This window comes from Aphelocoma coerulescens, chromosome 1, assembly GCF_041296385.1.
Source record: "Aphelocoma coerulescens isolate FSJ_1873_10779 chromosome 1, UR_Acoe_1.0, whole genome shotgun sequence".
NCBI lineage: Eukaryota > Metazoa > Chordata > Aves > Passeriformes > Corvidae > Aphelocoma > Aphelocoma coerulescens.
The window spans coordinates 97,618,956-97,645,530 of record NC_091013.1 but is presented as its reverse complement, the minus strand read 5'-3'; the positions used below and the strand labels follow the sequence as shown (position 1 = coordinate 97,645,530).

The following is a 26,575-nucleotide window of genomic DNA, read 5'->3' as shown; positions in this document are numbered from 1 at the left end:
GCCTTGAGAGGCCACCTAAAACAGAGACTAGACAGGAGTATGGGAATAAAGGTAGGTATTTATTTGAAAGGCCTTCAAAGGTACCCCCTGGGGAGCCAGAGGCTACTGCCAAGATGGACCCCAAGATGGACAACAGGTCACAAGTTCTTCACACTTTTATAGGTTTGGTTCATTTACATATCAGGGTTAATTCTCCAATTAAAGCTTCAGTTAATTATGTAGTTTCCCCAAGCTTGCCCCCCCCCCCCCCCCCTTTCAGAGTTACACACTAGGCAGTATAGGATTTGAAAAATATCAAAGTTAAGACTTAAGGCATCACTCTCAGTGTCTGCTCATGCCCTGCTGCTGCTTTACAAACTTCTCTCTTCCTTCCTGGTAAAAAATAAATAACCAGAAAACCCAGCAGTTCAGATGTGAGGGCCCGAGCTCTTGATCAGGAGCCGTGTTTGGCAGTGGAGGAAAAACATGCAGACTCATTCATGGAGATGCTGCGTGGAGCTGCCCTGGAAGAGCCTGTGGGTGTATGCTGAATGCTTTGTAATTAAGCTGATTCTGGGCATGCTGATTATCATTTCAGGGAGATGTGGAACATCCTGCAAATACTTGCATAAACATCTGATTCCCAGGACACACGCAAGCACGCGTGTATGGGTGTATGGAGGGAAGGGGAAGCAGCCTGACTAGTGAGTGTTTTGAGAGCAAGAATAAATAGGTGCTGTTGCATCTGTGACTTTGTTTTGGTTTTTAATCCAGCGGGGAGGAACCACAGGAAATGTACATTTATAATCCTGCTTTCTGTCTCTGTCAGCCAGAGCGAACAACTCATCAGCATGCAGATTTTGCTCTTTTTGTTCATCAAAGCAATTGTGCAGAGAGAAGCCAAGTGAACTTGGAAGCCCACTGTTGAGCATCTCTTGTACCTTTTGCAGTGATAGCACTGGTGGAGGACCCCTCTGTTTTCCTAGAGCACTATCCAGGTCCTACTGTTGTCCATGGAATCCTCAATAAAAATTTACTTAGGACTTTAAACTGCATGCTTTTAGGAGTGTGACTGCTGCAAAAAAGGTTTTACTCTGGAGCAGAGTCAAACCCTGTGAGAGTTGCACCTCTCCTTACCCACAAAATCATAGAATCATAGAATGTTTTGGGATGGAAGGGACCTTAAAGATCATGTAGTTCCAAACACCACCACCACCCCAACCTCCCTGCCATGAGCAGGGACACCTTTCCCTAGAATCTTAGAGATACTTGGTTCTAGACTTTGGTGGGGACATATCAGTTAGTTAGACTATTAGAGCCCTGGTTTAGAAGCTAACAGGTCTGGAAAATGCTCTGAGATCCCAGCTGCCCCGATCTTTTGGGCCATTTCATACACCAGAGTGCAATGGCACTATTTATTACACCCTTTCTCCACACTTCCCAACAGCATCCTGCCCAGTACTGCAGACAGGGCATTCGTAATCCAACTTCTGTGCTTCTGTGCTGCCTCACGGAAGCTCTGGACTTCCCTGTACCCTAGCACAGCATTAGTGCTAAGGCAAGGAGGAAACTGATTGCCTCCAGGCATTTTTGTCAGCCTGTAAGATTCTTACAGAGCTCTTGGACTTGCACATTATGAAGATAGGCAGGGAGACAGACATGGGTGTATCTGTGTGAGAGGGGTGGGGGCAGCAGCTCCAGACAGCACGCTCTGCTTAATTGGTTTCCTTCCTTTCCCACTATTAATCGCGCCTGTGCATGCTGCCCAGGGCTCATTTCCAGTCATTTTGCAGACCTAGTGAGAAGGCCATGGAGCAGCCCAGGAATGGATCGCTTCCCAGAAGTCCCTGGTCAGAGGCACAGGTCCCTTTTTCTGGCTCCCTGGCTCCACAGCAGCCTACTTTCCACCCAGTCCCTCTTTGATGCTTGTTAATGGAGAAGGAGGTGAGCATGAAATGGACTGCTAAAACCTATGAATATTTCAGAGGAAAAAGTCAAGGGACTCCATTAAATCCTGTTCAGTCTCTGCAAATGGAGCTGGGGGGCGGGTGTGCTGCTTAATGAGAAACTCCAGCGCCGTGTGACCACATGATGCTTTCCAAAGTCTCCCTTCTGCAGCTTCCCCATAGTCACCCAACACTGCTGCCATCCTCTCCTTTCCCAGACAAGTCCAAACAACTCTGCTGTCAGCCATGTTTCCTGCTGCCTCAGCCTGCCCCTACACACCCCTGCAATGTTCACCACCCAGTTGTCCCCAGATGTATCTCTTCCCCCTATCACACTCACAGTGTGAGGGACTCCCCTTGAGCTGCCCAGCATCCCAATGTCCTACAGCAGCCCACCAGCTAGCATCACACTGTTTACCAGCATCCTTCCCAGCTCACTTGCTATCTTCCCCCAGCCCCTTCCCAAGCCCCCATCCTGATCACAGCCTCCTCCAGACAGCTGCTGCTCCCCCATCAGCAAAGAGCCAGAGAGGCGGCAGCTTTCAGAGCAACAGACAGAGCCTGACAGCCCCATATGTTTCAACAGAGACAGTTCCTCCCTCTAATGGGCCCAGAGGAGCACAGCTTTCAAAGGATTCAGCGTGGAAGTGACAGGCTGGAAAGTCTTATTAATGGTCTGTGCACCGGCGAGGGGCCGGGAGCAGCGTGTGCCAACAGCCCAGAGGCCGTGGCCAGGCAGAGCCAGCCCTCCCCAGCCATCAGCATCCTGCCACAGCCCATGTCCTGGGGTGAGCAGAACCCTTCCCTGGGATGTGAGATGGGATGGTAATGCCCCTGAGGCCTTTGGCTGTTTCCTAGGGACCAGTCAGCACGTGAGGTCTTTCCAGACTGTGCACCCTGCATTGCACCCTGTTCTTCCAGCCCTGACTGCCAAATGTGTCCTGTGGGGTGTCTGGAACCAGGCTTGGCTGTCATGCACGGAGAGGAGGCTGAGGGAGACAACCCACAGCTGTAGGTCTCCTGTCTCTCTGCTGCTGAGAAGCGGTGGGGTCAAGGAAGCCAAAGTGCCAGCGTGCAGGAACTGCTTACCCCTTTGCTGGGTGTTGGCATTCAAATAGGAATTGTCTTCTGGTCTTTAAGTGACTTCTAAAGAAGGTGACCTGTCATCACTCACAGAGCTGCCCCTTACAGATATCTTCTCCATGGTTTCCAGGAACACTGGTCTTCCACATCCAGAGGCTGAAGTGTCTCTGCTGTTAGACACCAGCACCCCCTTAGGCCACCAGGAAGTGTGGCAGTTTCTTAGCTTTCACTCTGTTTTGCCTAAATCACTCAGGTCTGCCTCAAAAGGAAAGAGACCCAAGAAGGAAAGACTCAGGCCCTGGACAAACACAAGGAAGGAGCCTCTGCCCCACAGCACCCACAATGAAATCATCTCTGCACTTAAACAATGAGCTGCTGCACAGACAGGTGTTGAATGAGGCTTCATTGAAATTTAAGCCATAGACTGTACACAGATAAATGGCCAAGGACAGGCACACCCGGTGTAGAGGGGGAAAATGGAACCCTCTACATTAGACTTCACCTCCAGTGAGAGAAACTTTTTTCCCTCTCTGGGTCAGGGTCCTGAGGATGGCCACAAAACCCTTCAGAAGATGACTGTCTCAAGATAAGAAAAGCATAATTATGGGCTCAGCAGAGAAAGGCCTCACCAGCCGTTTTCAGTTCACCCCAATTAACCCTTCCTTGTTATCCAGACACCGATGACCTGTACCACCCTTCCTCTCTCTCACCACAAATCTTCTCTCTCTTGGCTTAGCATTCACCCATTGCTCCCAAAGTGCTCATTACATTTTACTTACTTTACATTTTACTTTACTTGCTTAATCAACTACCATAATTAAATTAAGCAGTGCCTTTCTACCTGTACCCAGGTTGTAGTTTGGGTTGTAGGCTGATGCATTTGCAGAGACCCAAGTGCCCCAGTCTGTTTTGTACAAGCTACCACCTCTCTGCAAACCCTGCCTCTCAGACAGAGAGTCAGTGGTGTTCCTCTGAGACAAATGGGCTTTCACTTCCTAGCCTCTCTTATTATTAATGTTCACCATTTCATGCCAAGCTAGAAGAAAATTATTTCCTCTTCAATATATAAAAGTGGCCCTTCATGGAGAAAAATAATTTCATTTTTAATAAACAAAAGTGATCTTAGGTACAGAAATGCACCATTTCCTTTTGCTTTTTCTGCTCATCTTCAACAAGGGAATAACCCTGTTCAGACTTGATACCAGCTCTGTATACAATGGTAAAAAAGGGCTAAGTGCTGCAGGTTGGGAGACTGTAAATGTCTGTTACAGGGTGCTTCATATTCCCTGCTGGGGTAAGGAAAGCAGACTTAGACATTTGAGTGATTCTTTCTATGAGAAAAAATGGTCTTTTGCCTGTGACTTCAGTAGAGCAGTGAAGCTGTTGGCATTGTCAAAAACCAGGAAAACCTGGAGTTCCCCTTGCAATTTCCCCAAGGAGAGGAGGTCTCCCCCAGGCCAGAGTGGGCTGAGCCAGGAGACCACCAAAGGAATGGGAAACACATTGCTCACTCAGAAATCGGGGAAAGTTTGCTGGTGTAGTCCATGCATGTGGCAAGATACCCAAAGGGAGTTCACCTGGGCAACTCAGGGAGGTTGAACACCCAAGGTGAGTCATGGATCATTTTCTACAACTCAGGCAGAAAGCTTATTTCTTCTTGCAGTGGCAAGAACGTGACTCCGGAATCAGGCAGGGCAAGCTTTGTGTGCCTGGTTGGAAAGTCTCACGTGGAGATTTACATTAGGCTGAGCTTCAGCTGACACACGTGCCCTGGGCCAACAGTTCAGCTCCTGCCCTCCCCCTCTAGCAGGTGGAGATAAAAGAGTGCAAGGCAGCTTTGCTGCTTCAAGACAACCACTTACTTGGAGAGAGGTCCTTGAGTGTCCCTTTAGAGGTGTTTTGCCCCACAGAAGTAAAGCCAATCTGCCAGGGCTGATCCCTGCAATCTAGTGATGTGGCTAATTGAAACCACTTGATTTTGAATGCTTAATATTTGTTTGCACACAAGCTGTAGTCCACGCCTTTTTTGGAGAAGCCACGAGGCAACTGATGATTACACACAAGAATACAGACATCTAATTGTGTCATTTGTAAATTGGCACTTTGTCCAGAACCCATGTGAGGTGCTGAGGTCTGCTCTGTTTCCCAGGCAGCTCCTTGGAGCCTCATCAGGAATTTTCCTGGGCCCTTGCTAAGCCAGCTGCTGTATTTCATAGATGAGTTGCAAGTGATTTCTAAACAGTGGTTGCAAAGCTTCCTGGGATGAATAGATGTGACAAAAATGCTTGATTTCAGCTCTGCTCTTGAGCTGCTGACAGATACAGCTAAGGATTAAGTCAGAAGCCTAGCACAGCTTGGGCAGCAATTCCTGCTCTGTTCATATTTCATTATGTTTGGCACAAACTTGATACTGAGGGAAATAATGGTGGGGCTTCTTAACTGCTGAAATATATATTTCTATCTCAAAAACTTCTGGCATTTCCCAGGGAACTACTGAAGATTTAAATCTGATGAGGAATTTCATATCTTTAGATAAGCTTGCACAAGGTTGCCTAACTTCTTTCCATGGAGGGTGGCAGAGCACTGGAACAGCTTCCCAGGGAGGTCGTGGACTCTCCCTCTCTGGACATACTCAGACCCCACTTGGACAAGTTCCTGTGCCACCTGCTCTAGGTGACCCTGGCTTGGCTGAGGGTTGGAGGGGTTGGACTGAATGATCCCCAGAGGTCCAGCCATTGGTGACCCCCACTCCCATTTCTACACCCAAGCAGATTCCCTGACTCGGAACATCCCAGGCTCAGACATGGCCGTGGATATTTTGCAGCTCTGTGGTGCCCAAGCACAGTGTTTCTCAGTTCAGCCTGGTTTCCAGGCAGTGTCCAGACAGCCACAGGCCAGCCTTTCCTGGGTCAGAGTGTCTGTGGGGATGTCTGTGTCATGTTATATAAAAACCCAGGAATTTTGCACAGGAGACCACATCTTCCATCAGGCCAGTTAGATATTCTACCTCAATGAATATTAAGCACAATAAAAACATGCCAGGCCTTTTACTTCACCATTTCCATTTAAGATAGCTTTTTACCCAGAAAGAATAAGTAGAAAGCATTTTTTTCCATGGTAGTAGGACTTGACTGAGAAGGTCGAGGGAGAATGAAATGAGATTTTTTTTGTAAAAGCATCAAAGTCCTACACAAGGGAGAAATTCCTATTCCAGGAGCAAATAATTGCACACAACTACACGTATCTATAAGTGAGAGACTTTATTTGAACCAATTTTTCAAATACAGACATCTGTATTATTCTCACTTCTCGGGAATGTTTTCTGCTCATTTTTGAAGCTTGCAACCTTAGGACAATATTCAGGACATATGTGTACATTAGATCTCTGCAGATGGACACATTCATAATGCACAAGTACAATGAGTGAGAGACTCTTTCCAGATCCTCACACAAGAGCATCGGAAATGGGCCGCTCTAATCGTCAAGTTCTGCTCTTATTAGCTTCCAGACACGTCACAGTTCTTGATACTCTCTAGGCTGTAGCCACCTTCTTCAGGCCCCGATTTATTACTGTGTTACTTCAGCTGTATGCCAGTGGAACTCCTCAAAATAGGGCTTAGGTGATGCACAGGGATTTGTTTTATTCATTGGGAACAGGCATGAGCAGAAAAACCAAGCTATTGGGTGAACAGTTCACCTGGGATTTTCTTTTGTGAGAGTAGTCTAGGTCTCAGGCTGGGATTTCTTTTTTTAGAAGTGACCAGTGGTTCTGGGTGTGTAATACATGAATCTTGATGTTCAGAGCATACAGGGGACCCGTGGCTTGGACCCCAGTGAGGTGTCTCTCAAGTTGGGCACTCCAGATGTGAGCCACTGGGGTCACTAGCCTGTTCTGCAAATCTCGACCTTCACCTCTTCTTCCAAGTATTGCTCAACAGAAGAATGTAGTAATAAAGCATTGTAGGTAAGAATGCAGGCTCACACATGACCTGAGATCAACACCCTGAAAAATGGATAGAGGGTAGTGCTTTCAGGACCACCTAAATGACTCATGATCTTCAGTTCCATTTTGGGAAATGACTGGAGAATTTCAGGCCTGAGACCCCCAAATGCACTGCAGAGAGGAGTTGGGACATCGTTCAGCATCTGGGCCTTAGGAACTTGCGTCTCTTTGAAAGCCAGTGAAATGTGTGCTCTCAAGTGCCCGTGTCACTTAGGTTATTCTGAAAACTGTACCCTATATACATATAGGTAGGTAAGGGGCAGACTTTCACAGGCACAAGTGGCAGTTAGACATGTAACTCCCATTGATTTTTTTTCCCCCCTCGGGGACCTGGAAAATCCCCCCCCCGAGGAGTTGAATCCTCCTCTCGCATTATTTTCACACCAGATTAACACCACTGGTTCCAGTGGAGCGACTCCTGAGTTACCCCAGTGTGAGCGAGAGGAGAACCAGTCCTGAGGTGCTCTAAATATCCAGTGAAAGTGCTAATGTGGCAATGCAGAAAAGCAGGGAATCTGAGCACAGGCCTGGAAGAGGACCCCCAACGCCACCTCTGGCGTCACTGAGCTGCAGGTGACCACCGAGCGGACTCCTCAGCCAAGAGGAACCACAGAAACATTCATTCAAACCCTTCCCTCCACCTCTGCAAACCACAGCCACTCCACTTCCTTCCTAAGACACCTATGACAAACACCAGACCTTCAGTACGAAAAGTCACAAGTGCTAGCCTGCTGTTTGAAGACCACAGGAAAAAAGAAATAACTCCTGTGGGGAGTTTGGTATGAACTCCCTCTTCCTTTTTTCTTCTTTTTTTTTCTAAACCCCTCTCCATCAGTCATGGCCATTTCTTTCATCTAGAGTTTCCCAAGCAATGGTGTTTATGTGGTCAGCACAGGTGAGTTCCTTCTGGCTAAGGCCTCTCATGGGGCTGCATTAGGGTTTAGGATTGGAAAACACTGGGTCTGAAGGGATCTCAGCAGGATGCCCTTCCCCTCCCTTTGGAATGTGGTTCATGGAGAAGCTCCTTGGCTGAGGCAACTATTGCAAGGGTTGTGGGGTTTCATCTGCTATCAGTGCAGACAGGATGCCACAAGCATTGCAAAGCAGACCAAATTCATGAGAACGATCTACTGCATTGATGGGGAGTTCATGTTGGAATTTTTTTCACTTTTTCACGGCTTAGTCTAGCGAAATGTAGTAGTGAAATGTCAAGAGCTGGCCTACAGCTGGTACGAGCATTCAGGATAGCTGTGGGTCACTAGCATATCTTACTACAGGGGCATGGAAAAAGCCCCTCTAGGACCCTGAATTTCCACAGCACTGCATGGTGAGGTCAGGCACCATATTCCCAGCGTGAGTCACTCTGATATGCCCTGCCCTTTTCTTACATAAAGTAACAACCACACACACCTCCAGGCAAAGCTATATCCTCTTCAGGGAGAGAGAATAGACACATACTCCCTGGGGAATTCCTGTTGGTTGTTACAGCAGCAGTAGTAGAAAAGCTCCAACTACTCTGCTGATTACTCTTTGCCCCACTCTTTACTTCTGGGACCTCCTGCCTCTTCTGCTGCTTTCAGCTCACTTGATGTCTTGCTAGAAAAACCATTCCTCAAATACCCTTGTTCTCTTTCCAGTTTCCGTCCCATGCTACATCCTTTATACTGTTTCCTTTTAGCCTTTGAAAATCTGGCTGAAGAGGCAACTCAAGGAAATCCAAATGCTATTCTCTGCTCTCTTCCTGTACCCTGAAGACAGCCCAGCTTCCTATACAAATCTTGTGTATTACACATTAAACCACTGCCTGCTCAAGGCTGGGTTTGTCTCTGTGCTCTCTCTCACACTCTCTTTGCCCTGACTCTCTGGCAGGATCAGGACACGGCACAATAATAAAGATAGGGGGTGCTTGGTTACAGCCAGTAATTTTAAACTGCAACCAAGGGAGAGGAATTAGTATTTAAATTATTTAGGTTTGCAGTTGGTAACCACATACCCCGTTCTCTTTGTGGGGGGAAAAAAACCAAAACACAAAACCCAACCCTTTGTTCTCTAAGCAACATGGCAAAGTATGTTCTTACAAACGGTGACAAAACATGCGCGATGCCCCAGCCATCAGCCAAGGGGGAGGCAACATGCGAAATACAAAGATAAAACGTCCCTGGGGAGAGAAAGCTGTTTCATTTTTTGAGGAGGGAGGAAGGCCTATGTCCAGGAAGACATGAGAGGCAGTTTTCTTTTCCTTATAAAGTTAAAAATAGTAATAGCAAAGTGGAGGCAAGATGAAAACTTTGGGGTCTGAAATCAGAAGAGCAGGGAGACCACATGGTCTTTGCAGGAACAGGCAACACAGAAAACCTTTTAAAATGGTCATGACAGGAGATAAGGCCAAACAAAAACCGTGCTCCCTCCTTTCTGCCTCCTCCCAAACACCTCTCCCATAAATCCTGAGAGCTGAACCTCAGTTCTCTCAGCTCGGTGCTAGAGACACGGGGTGTCTGCAGTGTCTGCGCTGGGCTGGGCCCCTTGTGTGCTACGAACAGCAAACATAGTGTACACCTCTCCTCCCTACGCCTCAGCCCCCGTGTCCCTCAGAGCTCTCTCCCTCCCAAACACCATCCACACCCTGCTGCATCCATGGCAGGCACGGGTGGGGTGGTGAGACCTGACATACGGTCCAAGCAATGCCTGATGTCTGCGCTACATTTGCTGAATTGAGGTCAGGCTGGAAGGTGTCTCAGGGTTTACCACCCATCATGACATGGGAATATTAGCATATATATCATTTATGAAGTATGACACAATACCTATCTGTCAGTCAGCCCATCTTTCTACCTATTTAGTCTGTCTAATCTACTTCAGCTATCTACGTTTCACTATCTCTATCAATCATCTATTGCTCCATATTATCTAATTTCTTCCTGTCTCTCTCTCATCTTGTTCACTCTAATCTTTCTCTAGCTATACTCCCCTCTCTCTCCCTATCATCCATCTATCCACTCGAAAATCTTTCCCCCCCTCATCTCTCTAATCCCTGTTTTTAAAAATCTTTGTCCAATCTCTCTCCCACTCTCTCTTTCCCTCTTTAAAAAAAAAAAAAACCACCTCCCTGTCTCTCTCTCTCTTATTTCTACAGAATGCCAGGAAGCACATGGAAATGAATCCTGACATGTTTTGATGGCACTTCCAGTGAGCAGTCTACGTTCCAAGTGATCATTCCTGAGGAGACACTGTTCATCTTTTCTCCCTATTTCCAACAAACAGATGGAGGAGAACAAAGGAGTGCCAGCCAGCCCTCCAAAGGCCATAGGGCTGCCATTCCAAGAAGCATCAGCCACCAAAGGACGCTCTGGCTGTCAGCACTCCCATTGTTTGGTGTTCCTGCTGTGAGGACAATTTAATCCTGCTCCTGCACCATCATACCGTAATGCTGCAGGGTACTCTGGCTGTCACTGCCAATGCAGCCAGGAAAGCATGCAGGAACTGCTGGGAAAGCACACGATAATAATCAGGGCAGTGAAACAGCAGTAATAGCCAATGACTGGGCTTTTATGAAAGCCCAGATATTACTAAATATATTTTAACTGTTCACTCTCACAGCTCACAATGACAGCAGCAGACCCAGGTGGCTGTACAGGCTCTGGGTTTGGTGTCTGTCAGTCCTCCACTGTGACAGGCTGGGAGGCACCAGGGAACAGCCCACAACCTATGGGTAGCAGTAGCAGTGGTGGAGATTTAGGAGGTGGTGCTCTGCCCACAGCCATAAATGACAGCTGAAAGCCTTGGCCCCCATTAGAGCTGGGTGAGCCACCCTGGGGTTCTGTGGGGAGCAGGAATGGGTATTTCTCAAAGTGCTGCCAACTTGCTCCTATGCCACCAGGCCTCATCCTGCCTGTGTGCCTATTTATTCAATGCATTGACCCAATTTATTTCGCCAAACAGAACACTTTTGGGGGACCATGCTATGCTACCCAGGGACTTCAGCCCAATGGGGTGAGCATCATCCTACTGTGGGGAGAAGCTCAGGTCCCAGGGCCCTGTCCCCTCGTGGCCCTTGGCAGGGGTTAGACCTTTGGCATGGATCAAGCTTGTCCCTCTGCAGGCTCATACCTCCAAGGTCACCACAGTTCTCCATATCACAACCTAGAGGTCTCCTAGAGGGATGCTTATTTTGTTCTTTCCCAAAACTGATTTTGCTACTTTCATTATTTATGTTATTCAGTGCTAACATCTCACCCAAAATCCAAGCCTGCTCCCCCTAAAAATCCCCTCAGTAGTGCCAAGGAGAGCAGTCGGTTACTGACTGGTGGCCAAGGAGCATTGCTGGGCCACGCAAGAAGTGGCCCACCAAAGACCACAGGCCAGCAGGATGTACGGCAGCATAGAAATGCGACACGGTGGTATTAATGATAATTATTCTCATTTATTATAATTATTGTTCAGTTTGAAAAAGGAGCCTGGAGCCAAGCATTATGCTAATTGGCACATTTTTTAGTTGTTGTTCTTTTAGTTCTGAAAACAAACTGGGGTTTAGTATTCTTTTTGTTCATTTGTTTGCTGTGTTTGGTCCTTTGTTTTTTCTTTTGTTCATTCCATCACATTGAAAAAGGAAGAAAAGAACCTTTTTTCCCCCCTCTTTTGTTTTAACTCACTCGGTAAGTCTGGACTCCTCAGATGAACGTAACATTGCACACACACACACTTGGAGAAGAGAGAGAGGAGAGAGAGAGAGAGAGAGAGTGCTCGCAGTGGGCAGACAGACACACGCACGCGCCAGGTCAAAGAACTCTGATACAGTGCAAGAATTTTCCCAAAATGATTGGATCATCATTACCAAAAACTTGCCATAACAACACCAAGAAACAAAGAAATGTTTAAGCCACACTGTTTGACTGGGATTTTTCCTGCTTTTTTTTTTTTTCTTTAAATGTTTGCCACACAGAGAGAAAAAGGGTTTAAGTGGTAATGGGAGAGGGACAGACAGGCTCACAGATGTGAGCAGGAAGGGGGGAGATCGAGATTGGGGTGGGAAGGAAGGATAGAGGATAGGGGGAGGGAGGGAGGGGCAATGGGGAGTCATTTCTTAATGTTCAGGCATTTTCTTGGTCCGCCTTGCTCTCTTCTTCTTTCACCTCTTCCTGCTGGGCACTTTCAGTAGGTTTGGTTTCTTCTACAGCATCTAGTGGGGAAAGAGATGGTCCAGCGTTAGTCAGCCATGATCTAGAGCATCCTGCACGCGCACACAGCCTGATGGGCCGCAGGATTTCAGGCTTGTCACTCCCAAAAGTGACCCAGGGCTTAAAGTCCCTGGAATTTCTGCAGCATGGAAAGAATATGCTAAGGTACAGTCCAGCAGGCAAATATGTAGCTCTCACAAAACACCTTCAGCCAGAAAGCATGTGCCACTGGAAGGAGCTGCCCTGCTCACTGCTGATGTGCCAGACCACCACTGTCATTTCATTAGGGGCACTGATTAGACTCTTGGCTTATCGACTAGATCACAGAGCCTTTTACAGAACCCACTGATGGTAGCACTGCTGAATTTTTGTCCCCCAATTACCGCTATGGATCCTCCCAGCTGAGACTTAATGAGGTCACAAAAAACCAAAACTCTATACACACTTGAAGCCTGCAAGACCCAGAGGGAAAAATTTTATAGCTTGTAACTGAAACTTCTCTCACACTGAACAGAGATCTAGAGAAATATCTCTAGCCTTCAAGAATGGGAGCCTTCATCCAGAGGCTGCCACATCTCTCTAGTTTTCTGGTCTCTCCTTTCAGAAGCAAAGCTGCCCTGGGGGAAGCAGTGAGTGCAACTGGAGGCTGGGTCTGCCTGTCAGGCAGACACCTTGTTCTGACACACCATTCACATGAGAAGTTAAAACTAATGCTAGGAGCTATCCCACAATGAACTAGACAGAGGATCAGAAACCAGGGGAAGGCAGAGGCAGCCAGGAGGAACAAGGCAAACAAAAACAATGCCCCTCAAGCTGGAGTGATCTCACGGCTGTGTTCATCTAGCCCATGCCTCCTTCATTGCAGCAGGATGGATTTAATTGTCTCTGAGCTTCTACTGCCCAGCTCTCATCAGGGTACACTAACATGTCACCAGCCTCTTTCAGAAACAATCCATGCACTGTTTGGATTGCTTTTTACAGGACAATGTGGTGTCCTGTAAAAGGTGGCTACAGGGCTGTAAGACAGAATAATGAAAAGGGTCTTAGTGCACTGTAGTGACTGGCCTGCTCCCTTGCCATCTCCCCTTTTTCCCACTGACTCCCATGCCCACACAGCCCATGAAAAGGTCAAGCAAGCAGCAACCCAGACTTGGGATAAAGAACAGGGAAAAGAAATAAGTGCTGAAGGGCTGGGTGGTGTGGGACAGACCACATGTCATTGGTATGACATATACCTCAGTGATGGCCCTCAACAGACCTCTGTAGCATCACTATAACCACAGTGGTCATTCAGAGAGCACTCTGGGCTCCCTGCACAGTTCCTGGCTTCTCTGATGGGCTATCAAAGTACGTTGTACCAGTAAATATAATGGGCCAGGGACTGCCCCAGGGCCACCTGGCACCACACAGCTTATGTCTGTATGGATAAACTCTCTTCTTCTCCAGAAGAAGGTAGCTGTGTCTGGGACCTGTCTGAAGCAGCGCTACTTGGTGTACACAAAAATCACACCAGGGCCTGTGCCGTCAGTCTAACAATGCAGATGTTCACTTGCCAGTGTTTAGTTTGTGAGGATTAGCACCCTCATACCCACGTTTAGTGAGAATGCTATTTGGGATGTGAAGGTTTCCTTACTGACACCATTCATGCATTTTGGCCTGGTCCATTTGATGCCATCAGATGGCAGACTTGTATTTGCTTCCAATACTGGCAGTAGGTGCTACATTCCTGCTTCCCTTTCCCTCAGCTCTTTAGCCTGGGTTTTAAATATGTTCCTAAGCACCACTTCCTTATGAATCACCTTTAAGTTGTGTGCAACTTCCCATTTGGAATCATCTTCATTAAAGGATCTGCTTCTGGACCTTCAAATACTTTTTACCTTAGTCAACTGACTGCTGATTTCCCAAAAGAAAAAAAATTTCTGTGAGAACGTCCCCATGGCCACAGCCACTGCATCTGCAAACCCCGTCAGCAAAAACATCTGTGGACTTTCCTTCCCTTGATACTGAACAGCTAAGCAGGACTCCATCCACCTACTCAAGGACTCCATCTGTATCTGGTACAGCTACCACCACAGACCAGAGACAAAACAGGCTACTGATTAAAATAGGATTGTAACAAGTGTCATTGGGAGGCAAAGCTTGGCCTAGTTTTTAAAATTTTCCTGAATGACTTGATCACTGGGAGGGAGGAGAGTCTTTTTAATGCTGCTCTTTAAGGCATTCATAGCAGGAGACACGTTGAATGATGAAGCTGAGAGTAGAATCCCAGTGTGCAACCATCTACCCCTAAACTTCAGTGAAAAGACTATTGTTAGCCAGCAGCAAAGTCTGGTTTCTTACAAGGCTCTGACAGATCCTAGTAAGGCAGAATTTCTGGGTTTTTCTCCTCACATAAATGGAAGATGAGTGAAAGAGTAATGTGGCTTCAGGAGCACAAATCCTGACACTGTTTTTCATTGTGTTTAAAACTTTTTGTGTCTTCCTACCAAAAATATGCACGGGTTTTAGCTGGCAGTCCCACAGCCCCCTCAGGACAGCACACCAGACGGGCCCTGGTGTAACACTGCAAGCACAGGGACAGACAGACACTGGGGGGTCCTGCACATCTGCTGTGCTACCGAGTCACACAGATGCCCTGTTAATCAGCAGCTGAAAGTGGGGTCCAGCTCCTACAGTGGTGGACTCCTGACAGCACTCCAGGAGGGATGGGCAGGAAATCTGCTCACACCCAAAGTGGGGGAGCTGGCAACCTCAGTGATGCTGGTTAGCTCACAGTGTTCCCATGCTGTCCTTGTGCTTAGGATAAGCAGGCAAGTTGAAACACAATTTTCTGCCGTGTTTTATTCCCTGTTAGCTCACCACAGTGGCAAATCTAATTTCCAGGGAGTGCCCATGGCGCCTAGAGATCCCTGGCTGGCAGAGGAGCTGCACAGAGGTGCCTCACTGTCCCCATTAATGTTCTCTGGGGAGCAGACAGTGGCAGGCCAATGACTCTCTGCTGAAGCAGGCCAGAGACTGCGCTAATTTCTGTCATGGATGAAATAGGCTGGACTAAGTGGGATCATGGAGCAGCAGGAACAATTTAAGGTCACTTCATCACATATTCAATCAATGGAGAGGAATCCTACAACCCAAATGCTGGACTGTGCATATCCCAAGTATAAACAAGAATTCTAGCTTTTTGAATAAGAATTATCACACAAAATTCAGTGAATCACTCTCCCTCTTTTCTCTTGCATGATATTGAAGCAGTAAGGGGAAACATTCTGTGTACTGCTACACCTGTAATGTCTTATTTCCTAGCAGCTTTAGCAGTGTTTCATCGGTCTTTGGGAGGAGGGAAAAGAAGCAACCTGGTGTTATTATGTAATAATGAACTTTAGCAAGAAGCAATATCATGAAGGAAAAAGAATTCAGCACAAAAAAATAAATTTGAAGCTGTGGCACTGCTAAACCACAGCAGTAAAAAGAAGAGGATTCTCTCTGCGCTGTGGGAGCAGTGCATCAGAGCCCCGGTGACATCAGGGCCAGTTAACAGCAGTTCCTAATTCAGAGGAGAGGTGAGACAGTTTATCTGACTCGCCAGTTTGTTTGGTGCAGGCTATTTCTGCAGTATGTTCTCTGGGCTTTCTCCAGCCTTGTTTTCAGTGTCCCAGCAAAGGAAGGCAAGGTATTTCCAGGGAGATGAGTAGATAGCTCTCCTGGGGATTCCATACATCAGAGAGAGTATTTCTTACATTGCTTTTTACCCAATACTAGCCTTGATTTTCCAGTTTTTTGAACTCTGGGCTATTGCACCTGTGGGTTTATAGTGGACAGATAGCATTATACAGACAGAACTGCACAGTTTGGCATTTTACATTCACTTTGCTCTTTGTTGCAAAGGTGATAAAAAGTGGTTGAGAATTGCAGCCATCCCCTGCTTGAGAAACAAAAGCATTTTATCCTGGATAGCCAAACTTCCACCTGTTTAAAGCTGCCTCCCTTCTGAACATGCCAGCACTGTAAGATCTCCTCCTGCACGATCAGAGCCCCCTATGTCCACTTGCAAGGGACAGAACAAGCAGGAAGCTTGTGAGCTGTTTCATCAGGTGGACCTTGACTGGGGCAGCATCAATGTGCATGTGGTGACATCATGAAATGAGAAAGCTGAAGTCGGAGTAGATGGACATCTCACCTAACTCCAGACATCTACAGAGAGACATCTGCAGCTGATCTTCTCACCCTCTCCTTCCTTCCTAATTAGTGGAAATAAATAGGACATTTCTAAGGCTCTATTAACCTGTCTTATTTAGATGCCTATTTTAGGACAAGTTTCAGTCTGGGAATACCTACACCTGCAGCAAGCCAAGGTGGAGACATTCACATTTATTCCAGGGCCCTCCAGCTACAAAGCAAAAAAAACCTCACAAAATGAGAGTGGAGGAAAGAGAACAGGAGGGGAGGCAGAGCTGTAATATAAAGCAAAAAAAGCTTGGGGGGGGGCAAAACCAAATTCAGACCTGAAGGAAAAAGCAAGAATGGCTAGGTCAGAAAGCCAAAAAAATCACCTCAAACCAACAACAAAGCCAACCTGGTTTGTGCTTGCAATCCCCACCCTTACAGTTCTTTTAATGTGCACCAGTCATCATTCGTCACTCCAGTCCTGTGGTCCCACCCTTCTAGCTTTGAGATTTTAGTTTGCTTTTTTATTTCAGCCTTTGGAAATCTATGCTGCAGTCCAGATCATCTTAATACCATAGGCTAATTTTGCCAAAGAGACAGGCATCTGTGAGCTGAGCTGCCACTGTTTCACTTCCATTTAGCACTCTGGATGGTGCAGTCAAGTTGAGAAACCTTTTGGGCAGCCTTGGACTTAAACTGTTGCTGCGGCACAGTGGGAGAGGCCGATGTGTGTTTGCTTCCCTGCTGAAGGGCCTGTGTCAAAGAGAGGCTTCATACCTACAGCTCCACCTGGCATCAGCTGGGCAACAGCCTTACCCATGGAAGAGTAACAATATGGAAGTGAGACATAGAGCCTTGCTGCAATAGGGTCAAAGAGAGCTCCTGCTCCTCAGCACTCCATTTATTTCCTGGAAAGGGTGAGAGTCATGTCTGCGAGCCCTGCTGGGGAGCAAACGCCTGGAACATATGCAGCTCTGGTTTCTGTGAAGCTGAAGCAGGCACGCAAGCAGCAGTTCTGCTGGATTGTGGTACTTCCAGCTGCCTTTTCTACACTGTGCTCTAATGGCTGAGTGTGCAGGCTCCTCTCCAAGCCTCTCCACTGCCCTACATTAGTGAAATTAGGTTGAGTGGATTTCCGGGTAAAACGCTGTCTCTTGGGACCTGCCCAGCTCCCATCTGACTTGCCAAGATTAATTAAATCAGAGCAGACATCAGCTTATGACCACAGTCGAAGCAACCTCTCTGATGATCATTTCTTTTGTGGCTGGTGGCTTGGGTTTTGTTTTCCTTTTTGTCTCTGTTCCACTGCAGATCTTTAAATTACCACAGCCAATGCCAAGAGAAGAGAAATTGCACAACACTGAGATTCTAATACGGATGCAGAGATTTTGCTTTTGCTGCTTTCTCACTGTTTGCATAATTATTGCTGATATTGATTGTGCAGCTAGAACTCTCCTGTGCATTCATGCTGAAGTGCTGCCCAGATCTACTCAGACACTGCTCTCTCTAGCATTTGTCGTGCTTCCTCCTTTCTCTGTCCTTTGCCAGCTACAGCTCGGGCAGAGATGGAACGGAAAACCTGTTCCTCATCCGGTTGTCACTCTGCTCCCAAATATTAATCTGGGCTTTCCTGCCCTCTTATCAGGAAATCTCATATGACCCAGAGACGCTACTTAGAATTTTTTTTTTTTTTTTTTTGAAGGTAAGGAGCACTGGAAAGCCTCATTTAAAATCCCTGCCCTGAGCATCTCCTAGTTGTAATGACATTTGGATCCAGATTTGGATCCAGGCTTCACAGCTTGATTCATCTGTCCCGATCCATCTGTCCTTCTAGCCAGCCAGAAGTCTATTCCAGGCAGACGATGGTAGGTCTGAGACTGCTGAAACAAGACACACTTCAGGTTCAGAGCTGTTGCTTACACAGTTCTGTCTCTGGTCCATGTTAGCCCATTGCAGTCAGCCCTATGATGCGTCATATGCAGAGCTAAAATCCTCCACCCTCCCAACTTGCTGCTTCTAAAAACTGGTAGACTTATGCTGCCCCAGCTAAACATTGAGAAATGAAGGAATTGGGTATTTCAGGTAAGTGGTTGTGTCTGGTCCAGGGTATCGGCTTGTACGATTTCTCCCAAATCCCTGGTGAATCACTCAGTCTGTACAGACAGACCCATGGTACTGATTCCTGTGAGCCCTGGGTGTCCTGGTGAGCACATGGCACGTGGGAGATCTGCAAACCCTTGGCACACCCTGTAACAAGGTGGTGGGGAGGAATGTCCCCAGTGCAAGCAAGGAGGTTCAGGGAAGTTGCCCAGTAACTACTGGAAAGAAGCAAGCAAGTCAGCCTGTTAAGCTTGAACCAAAGAGGTTAATATGGCCCCATACATGGTAGCTTGGGCCTCCTATTCCTGTACCTCCTCATCTTTTTCCAGAACCATGTAAGAATGGTTTGGTTGCCCCAGCAGTGAGAATAAAAAGCAACTTCTGTAAGTCCCATGGCTGGTAACTTCGGTCCAAGCTTGGACAGCTGGCTCTTCTTCTGATCCTTCTAAATCTTCAGAGCACAGCCAGACCCAATTCTGTCACCCCAGCTGCCTCTGTGCTTTGTCAGGCTCAAGAGCCAGTGGCTTAGGGATTTCCACTCCTTCTCATCTCACCCCATGCCTTTCTTCCTCCAGCACCACCATGGAAATCCAAGCCCACATTGGCATCCATGTGTGCAGTAGATGGAAAGGGAGGGAATGGTGGGAGAGATGCTCAGGGTGTGCGGCAGTGGAAAGGGGAGTCAGGCTTACAGCTCCATTGCAAACCATTTTTCACAGTGTCTAGACACCAGCTGCCAGGTTGCCACGGAAACTCCCCAACTTTGGCTGAGGGAGGGAGCATTGAGGTCTCCAGAGAAATGGGAGTGATGGAGGAAGAGGGTGGGGAGAGAAAAGGAAGGATGTTCCTTGTGAATGTGAGGTGTTATCCCTGTTACAGCTACCTTCACAAATACTCTTCCATCTTGGAGAATGGGAAAGAAGCAGCTCTCCTTCTTTCTTCCACTTCTGCTTCTTTCCCATATCCATGGATGGAGCCAGACGTGGAGGCTGAGAAAAACAACATGCCTACTGCTGACTTCATTTACTGCTGCCTATTACCAGCACTTTTGTCCCAAACTTCCTGTGTACTGTACCCACAACTGGGCAACTTCACTCCAGCTGGAACTGGAAGAAGCCTACCAGAGTGGTCAGGTTTTCAGACAGCAAGATATCCTTTAGCAAGGTCTGTGCCTTGGGCACTGCCACAGCTACTAGCAAAGGCAGCTCCAGGGAGGACAGAGTGCTCCCACCTGGCAGCAGTGCGATCTTTCACGGTGCTTCTGTGGGGATGCTTTGTTGCACCAGACAGTGGTGGGCAGGTGGGACGCTCTGCAGTACAGTGGCCAAAGGCAAAGTAAAAGCTTTTTCGGGATGAGAGTGCCTTGGAGGCAGATATTTTACACTGGCATTGAGTGGCCTCCTACCAAACAGCATCAAAGGTGCTGTGACCTCAGAGGTGTTGTGACCTCAACAGACCTCTGCCAAGGTTCCATGGTTTTCACAGCCAGGGAGCTTGAAGGGCAGAAATGGGAAGTGACTTGTGCAGGGTATCTCCAGCCATCAGCAGGGATCAGAGTTGATCTGATGAACCTGTCCTGATGAACCAGAAAGGCTCCCTCTACGGGTAGTTCCAAGCTACCAGTCCCTCTATCTCCTGCGTTCATTTCTTCAGCTGAGAAAAACCTTAGAAAAAAGTACCCATAAATTGTTCTTTACTCTTCTTCTCCTCTGCCCCTGTTGATTTCACATAGGTCCTGCAGACCAGAAAGGGTACTCTTTAATTCCTTAAATACCTTATGATTCAAAGAGCTTGAATATAGAGATTTTAACTTCCTTCCAGCTGTGGAATGTAACAGCTGACAGCTGCTTTTGGCACATGTGTTGGAAATCATGATGTCCCCATCTCATGCAACATTCTTTTGTGCCACCCATCATTTCTCCCTTGCTGGTTAAGTTCTGGAGGATGGTTTAGAAATAGAGGGCATGTGAGGGGACAGAAGAACAAGGTCTTTCTGATACCCATCCATTTTTCTTTAGCTTCTTTAGAGTAACTGCCCTGTGAGATTATAGGGGAGAAATCAGAGGAAAGATAAGAAGAAGTGGAAATACTCTGAATAGATATAGGCCACTTGAACCTCATTGAAGTGACAGATAGTGATTGTTCTACGGCCAGGACCATCCTAGCAAAGTAATTAATTCAGGGAATGAAGCTTACAGTACTTTGGGGATGGAGGTTTGAATTTGGAGAGGCCAAGCAGATGCACAGAGAATAGCACAGCAAGTGACAGAAGCTTGACAGACAGATCAGGTCCTCAGAGGTCTGCCCATCTCACAGCTCTGCTGAGCAGCCTGGCAATGGAGGTAGGATCAGTAAGGGGATAAAAATGAACCTGAAACTGTGGCAGACTGCTGGCATTCATGCACTGCTGATCCTGAAATAAAGAGGGTTAAGAAGAAGGAAACGTGCAGAGTGGTAGAGCCTTTGGGTTGTCATCTACAGCTCCCACCTCCTCACACAGGACTGGCTGTGAAGCTGTTCTCCTCCCCTTCCCCGGCAAAACTGCCTAGGGAAAAGAAACTAAAGGAGGAAATCTTCTGTAATTGCGGCAAAATGGTCTAGAAATTCCTTCAGTGCATCCAGAATTAATGTGCTGCTCCTCCCCTCATACTCCTCCCCCTTCAGCTGTCGGTGGCAGGAAAACAAATTGCTGCAGCCCTTACTACAAACCACGTGCCCGCCTCCCTTCCCCCAGCCCAAAAGACATGTGCCATTCATAAGCTGCCTGACTGCTGGTCTCCATTATTAAAGCCTAGAAGACTGATAAATTGGGGATTCATGGAGCCTGGAAGCCTCCAACAACCACATTGCCATGGAAACCAGAGGCAGCCTCCATCTCCAGCAGAAATGATATTGATCTAGCTGAAGGCAGGGAATTACAATCAAGGAGAGGATATAAAATGTCTCTTTTTCTTCCCTTTGCCATCCTCCCATTTCGAGTTTAAATGAAGGAGAAATTTCATTTAGAGATCATTAGTTTGTTTCCGTCCATCATCATACATGAAGGCTCTGCAAATTGGATGCTAAAATTAATTAAATGCCAGTTGTCAGGCTTTCCACAGCCATCTTCTTGATAACTGTCCCCAGCAGTTGCAACATCAACGATGCCATCTCTTTGCATCAAAGAAATTACTAATATTTCTCAAACGCACAGCTGGTGCACACCCATAGAATCCCAGTGTGTTTTGTGCAGGATGAGCACTGAAACACACGCACTGCTCTCTAGAAGGTGGTTCAGGCTTCATGCTGTACCCAGGAAAACTCCTGGTAGCCTTTGCTTTTCATTTCATCAGGAGAAGGCTTGAGAGCCCAGACACAGGAAGAGGCATTGTGAACTACAAACACTTGTGGGAAAAACCCCACTTTGAGACATCACCATGGCATTGCTGGTGCAGAGCAGTTCTCCCCTCTTCTTGAAATCCCTTGCCTGGGACTGCTTAAAAACTGCTTTTCCAAGGATGGAAAGATAAGCAGCCACAGCACCTGTCCTGCAAAACTGGGTGGGCAGCTGGACACTTTCCCCAGATCATACAAAGGCCAGATTCTCCTGGTTTGACTTAAGGTGAGAGGTTGGGCTGTGTCGTCGTCCCTGCTGCCCCAGAGGCGTGGTGATGCTTGTCCAGTAAGTGGTGAGCTCCAGGGGAAAGGAGGTGTAGGTTAGCCCCGAGCCTGGCAGTGGCCATTTTCAGAGCCAAGATGTACAGCAGGAAGGAAGGAAGGAGCTGCCTGGAAAACCTCTCATAAGCGCTCTTACTGCCAGCACCAGTCTTCTCTGTGAAGGTGGCAGCAGCTTGCATCAGTAATTCTGATTTTAATTCAGACTTGGCAAGCTCAGTTTTATTTTATTTTTTAACCAATTTTTAGAGCCATTTCTCCCAGTTGGAGAGGGACTATCGAGTCTCTGAACTCTCCAAGTGCTGTGCCGAGCGAACCGATGCAGCTGTCCCACAGTAGCAATCTCAGTTTAATCAGCTTTTCACAACAACAATTCCATCAGGCAGATAATGAATTCGGCCGTGACATGAGGGCACTCGGTGGGACAGCTGCAAATGCTGGGGAGACCACCTAGGGGCACCGCCAGGCAGCCCCATGCCCCATGCACAGCCAGCTGTGCCATGGCCAGGATGCACTCCCGCTCTAGAGCAGCGGGAATGTCTGGGTTGTCAACAGCTCCTCAGTACTGCCCACTATAGTGGAAAAAAGTACCCTTATAGGGAGCTAAGACAGCCCTTTGCTGAGATAGTCTGCAATGACGAGGCTCCTCTTCCTCATTAAAGGTCATTTTCCTTGGCCCTGACTCAGTTGTGGGGCCAAGCAGTAGCTGCTCCTCCACTATCACGTGTGCAGGCAAAGTCTGCCCTGAAGCCCAGCTCTGCACAGGTCTGTGGAGGCTCACAGTTACCACAGCTTCCATGTGCAGAGTTTGTAAGTTTTTGACCAAGGTGGAGCAGCCCAAAATTTTGGCTTGAGCACCATCATTTTGACAGTGGTGGTCATAAGAAGAAGAGGGCCTGATAGGAGGCATGAACTCATCAGGCCTGAGCTGCTCTGAAATTGCTCTGAAATTGCACTGAGGCACAGGAAGTGGCACCCCACCATTCTGTGCTCCTATTGTCTCCTCCCACTGATTTTATTTGCTGTAAAGGTCCTTGGCTCGGGTCTTGCCTGCTGGTCACAGAGTGATGTTGTAAGGTATCCATGTGAATGAACATGTCTCTCTTACTCTTCCTCTCCTGCTGGAGCTGTTCCACTTCCGTAAACCATTAAACATTTATTGGGCCAGAGGAAAACATTGACCCTGTAGACCAGTGGTGAAGGCACTCATCTGGAATAGGGGAGACCAAATGCCACATCCTGGCTCCAGCAAACAATAAATAATTTATACAAAGTGGAATAGCTCCAGCAGGAGGGATCAGGGGAAAATTTTTCCAGCAGCCCAATGGCTTGCTTGCAGAGCTCACTGGATTTCAGCTTCCTGGCATAAGGCCCACCCTGTCTTCTGTCCCACTCAGGTAGGACTTGACCCTCTCATGCTAGATACTCTAAAAGCAGGCAAAGGTTTTCTTACTACTTTAATCTACAAATCCCATAATTCGTGGTAGTGGTATATATTATGTTTGGGTTTGAATAATTAAAGGATCCTTTAACGAAAAAAAGATTATCACAGAACAATTCCAGTCCAGCAGGACTCAGAAGCCCTGAATGGTTGTGGTTTAAACTGCAATTAAGCTTAACTCCTCTCTTTGGGAGAACCATGTCTCTGTGTTTTGCTAGAAATGAGGCCAAGACGCAGTTGTATGCTACATCCATTAGGAGTGGCTGGAATCTTCTCCTTCTTCCCTGATGTAAAAATCAGTGACTCCATCCATTTTTCTCATAGTCATTTGGCTGCAGCAATGAAAAAGGTTTCTATCTTGAGGCACAGAAAACCATTTTTTTTCTCGTCTTCTGTCTCTTCATTGAGTGCAGTGAACAGTGCTGGGTCAATGTCTCTGGAGACCAAAGTCTGCTGCATAGCAGCAGTGCTGTGCATTTCTTTCCCCTGCCTGCCTGGTGGGCCTCAGCTGTGTTTGGGAGGGGTTGTGTCATGGACAAGAGGTCAAGTTTAGTCCAAACAGGCACCATGCTTGGCCACACTGGTAAGTCTCCCAACAAAGGCTTGGCAATAGTGCTGGGATGGCTTTGGGGAAACATACCTTCAACCCCCAAGACAAGCTTAAAGGCAGGTGCCAAACCTGTTTGCACTGCTGAAGCTTCTTCCTAACACCCACCAGTGCCACTGCTTGCAAACCTGCAGCACCCCGAAAGTCCACGCTGACCATAAGGAGCTGCTCCATGGGACAGTGCAGGACTGAATGGGGGTGGTACAGAGTTCCAAGATCAAGGTGATACTCATGCCTCCTCACTGTTTGGCAATAAAGAAGTTACTTTCTTTCACCACCTGGATGCCTGGTGTACCAGTTGAATAAGGGACTGTGAATGCAGACAAAGGGCAGGACAGAATTGCTGCTCCTATGAACTGCAGCAGCCTTACCGAAGATAAACTCACAGCAGCCCTCTGATCAGATCCCCTGAATGTGGGGGATTTCCATCCCTTCCGACAACAGGGAAAGCAGAGGACCAATGTTACAACACTGTGCTGAGTGCCTTCCAGGGGGAGAAACATAGATACCATTTGTAAGCAGATCTAAGATTAAGACAGACTCCTTCAACTCGCAAATATTTCTGAAGAGGGGCAGACCCAGTCACAGGGTTTGGTCTCCTGTGGCATATCCCTTGTTTCAGCCCAGATGACTGGAGGTTATTCTGAATTGCTTGTGACATTAAGGCTGAAATCACGGGTGAAATCCTAGCCTTACAGAAGCAGGATAGGTAACACGGAATGTCTAAACTGGAACACATACTCTTTCTTTTTTCAAAGTCCACATCCAGTAAGGGAATGGAGTCCCATATTCATTTGAAAACTAGACAGTTATGGACTTAGTCCACACAAGCTTGCATTCACACCTCCCTGTTAGAGGCTTGTGTCATTTCCAAATCAATGTATGCCCCAAGCTTTTAAGAACATCAAAGAGGTTTTTAAAAGTACTTGCTACTGCCCCAACTTTAAATGACTTTTATTTTATTCTGTCTTCCATCTCTTCAAGTGGTTATCAAGTAAAATCTCTGAAACATTTTTCACAGCTGCTAAGACAGTTCTGTCAAAGTCAGCAGCACTGGGGAATGCTCCTGCACAATGGCCAGAGTTCTTGCTCCTACTCTCCTATCCCTTTACCTGTACCTGAAATGCATTATCAGCTATGGTTCTGTACCACTGCACCCACTTCAGCACTGGGATTTGGATGCTCTTCCAAATGTCAGAGAGATTTTCTTCTTCATTAAGCCCTCTAGGTTACAGGTAATGTCCGGTTATCATTATTAGCATTACCAATTACTGTGTTTTGCTGAGGGAAGATGGAGAGGTTGAATAGTGTTTTCCACCTTCTGCTTTCTTTCATAATGAAAAGAGGACTCATTTGCTATTGCCTCGAGGTACAGCTGGGAAATCTCTCATTCTTTGAACACTGGATAATTGGGACCTTATGACCTTTATTTAAGACTTATTTGCATGAAGCATTGAGTCTCACTTTTCTGGTCATTAGGGGAACAGCATTTTCCTTTACATCTCTGGACCCTGTCCAGCTTTCCAGGGTTCTTTTCCTGAGTACACCACCACAGCCTGGCTAAGGGCAGGTGTCCAAGGTGGACTCCTGACTGCCAGGACTTCAGCTGAGATTTTCCTCTCTGTTCTAGTGTCCCATGCTGACACTGATGTAGCTAAGGACACAGAAAGAAAAAAGAAACATTTGCACAGATGAAATTCCCATTTGGTGATGATATAACCAAGGCTCTTTACATGGTACAGGCCATTAGAGCTAAAGGATATGTAAAGGGAGCCTTTGGCAGGGAATACAGAACTAGGAAAGAAGTCACAATTCTAGTAACCTGCAAAACCAGACTGGACTCTTCTTCAAAGGATAGCAAAGCAGACAATAGCATGAATGTAGTCTTGAGAAATACTATGCCTAAAGACCTGTTCAAATTGAGCTTGTGTAATATGGTCTTTCACAGGTCTATTGGAGGTTCAGAGCTGGAGGTGGAAACTACCCCACAGAGCTGTTTCCATTGGCTTGACTTGCAAGCCTTCTGTCACTGCTTACATTTTCCTTGGTTCTCTTGGCCACTGCCCAGTCTCACAGACCATCATAAGGCTAAATAAAATATTTCAGTAGTGTCTTTACAAAAAGAGTCATTGCAGTCATCAGTGCTCATTGGGTAGCTGTCTGCAAAGAGCGAAGAGGCTGGTGTGCGTAAGGACTGGGATGAGGAACAAAAGAGAAGAAATAATGCCTTTCTGGAAATATGTGTATAAAATTACAGCCTTTTTTTTGGACTGATGTGAAGACTCTCCCATCCCATAAAATAGATTTGCAAATTTAAAGGGAGTGCAGAGAAAAGCAACAGAGTTCCTAAAAATCATGGGAATAATTTCATATAAAAAGCAGTTGAAAGCACTGCTTGTGTTTTCTTCAAGAAAGAGATGAACA

General features: G+C 47.0%; 1 protein-coding gene across 1 annotated transcript in view; it reads right to left on the bottom strand.

Moving 5' to 3' along the window:
- Window positions 1–11,443: 11,443 nt before the first annotated feature.
- The window catches only part of GAP43 (growth associated protein 43), a 52,956-nt gene continuing 37,824 nt past the window's right edge, over window positions 11,444–26,575 (bottom strand). The window contains exon 3 of the mRNA XM_069031673.1: window positions 11,444–12,187. Within this exon, the coding sequence (XP_068887774.1) occupies window positions 12,099–12,187 (89 nt within the window). The 3' untranslated portion in view covers window positions 11,444–12,098. The remainder of the gene's footprint in view (window positions 12,188–26,575) is intronic.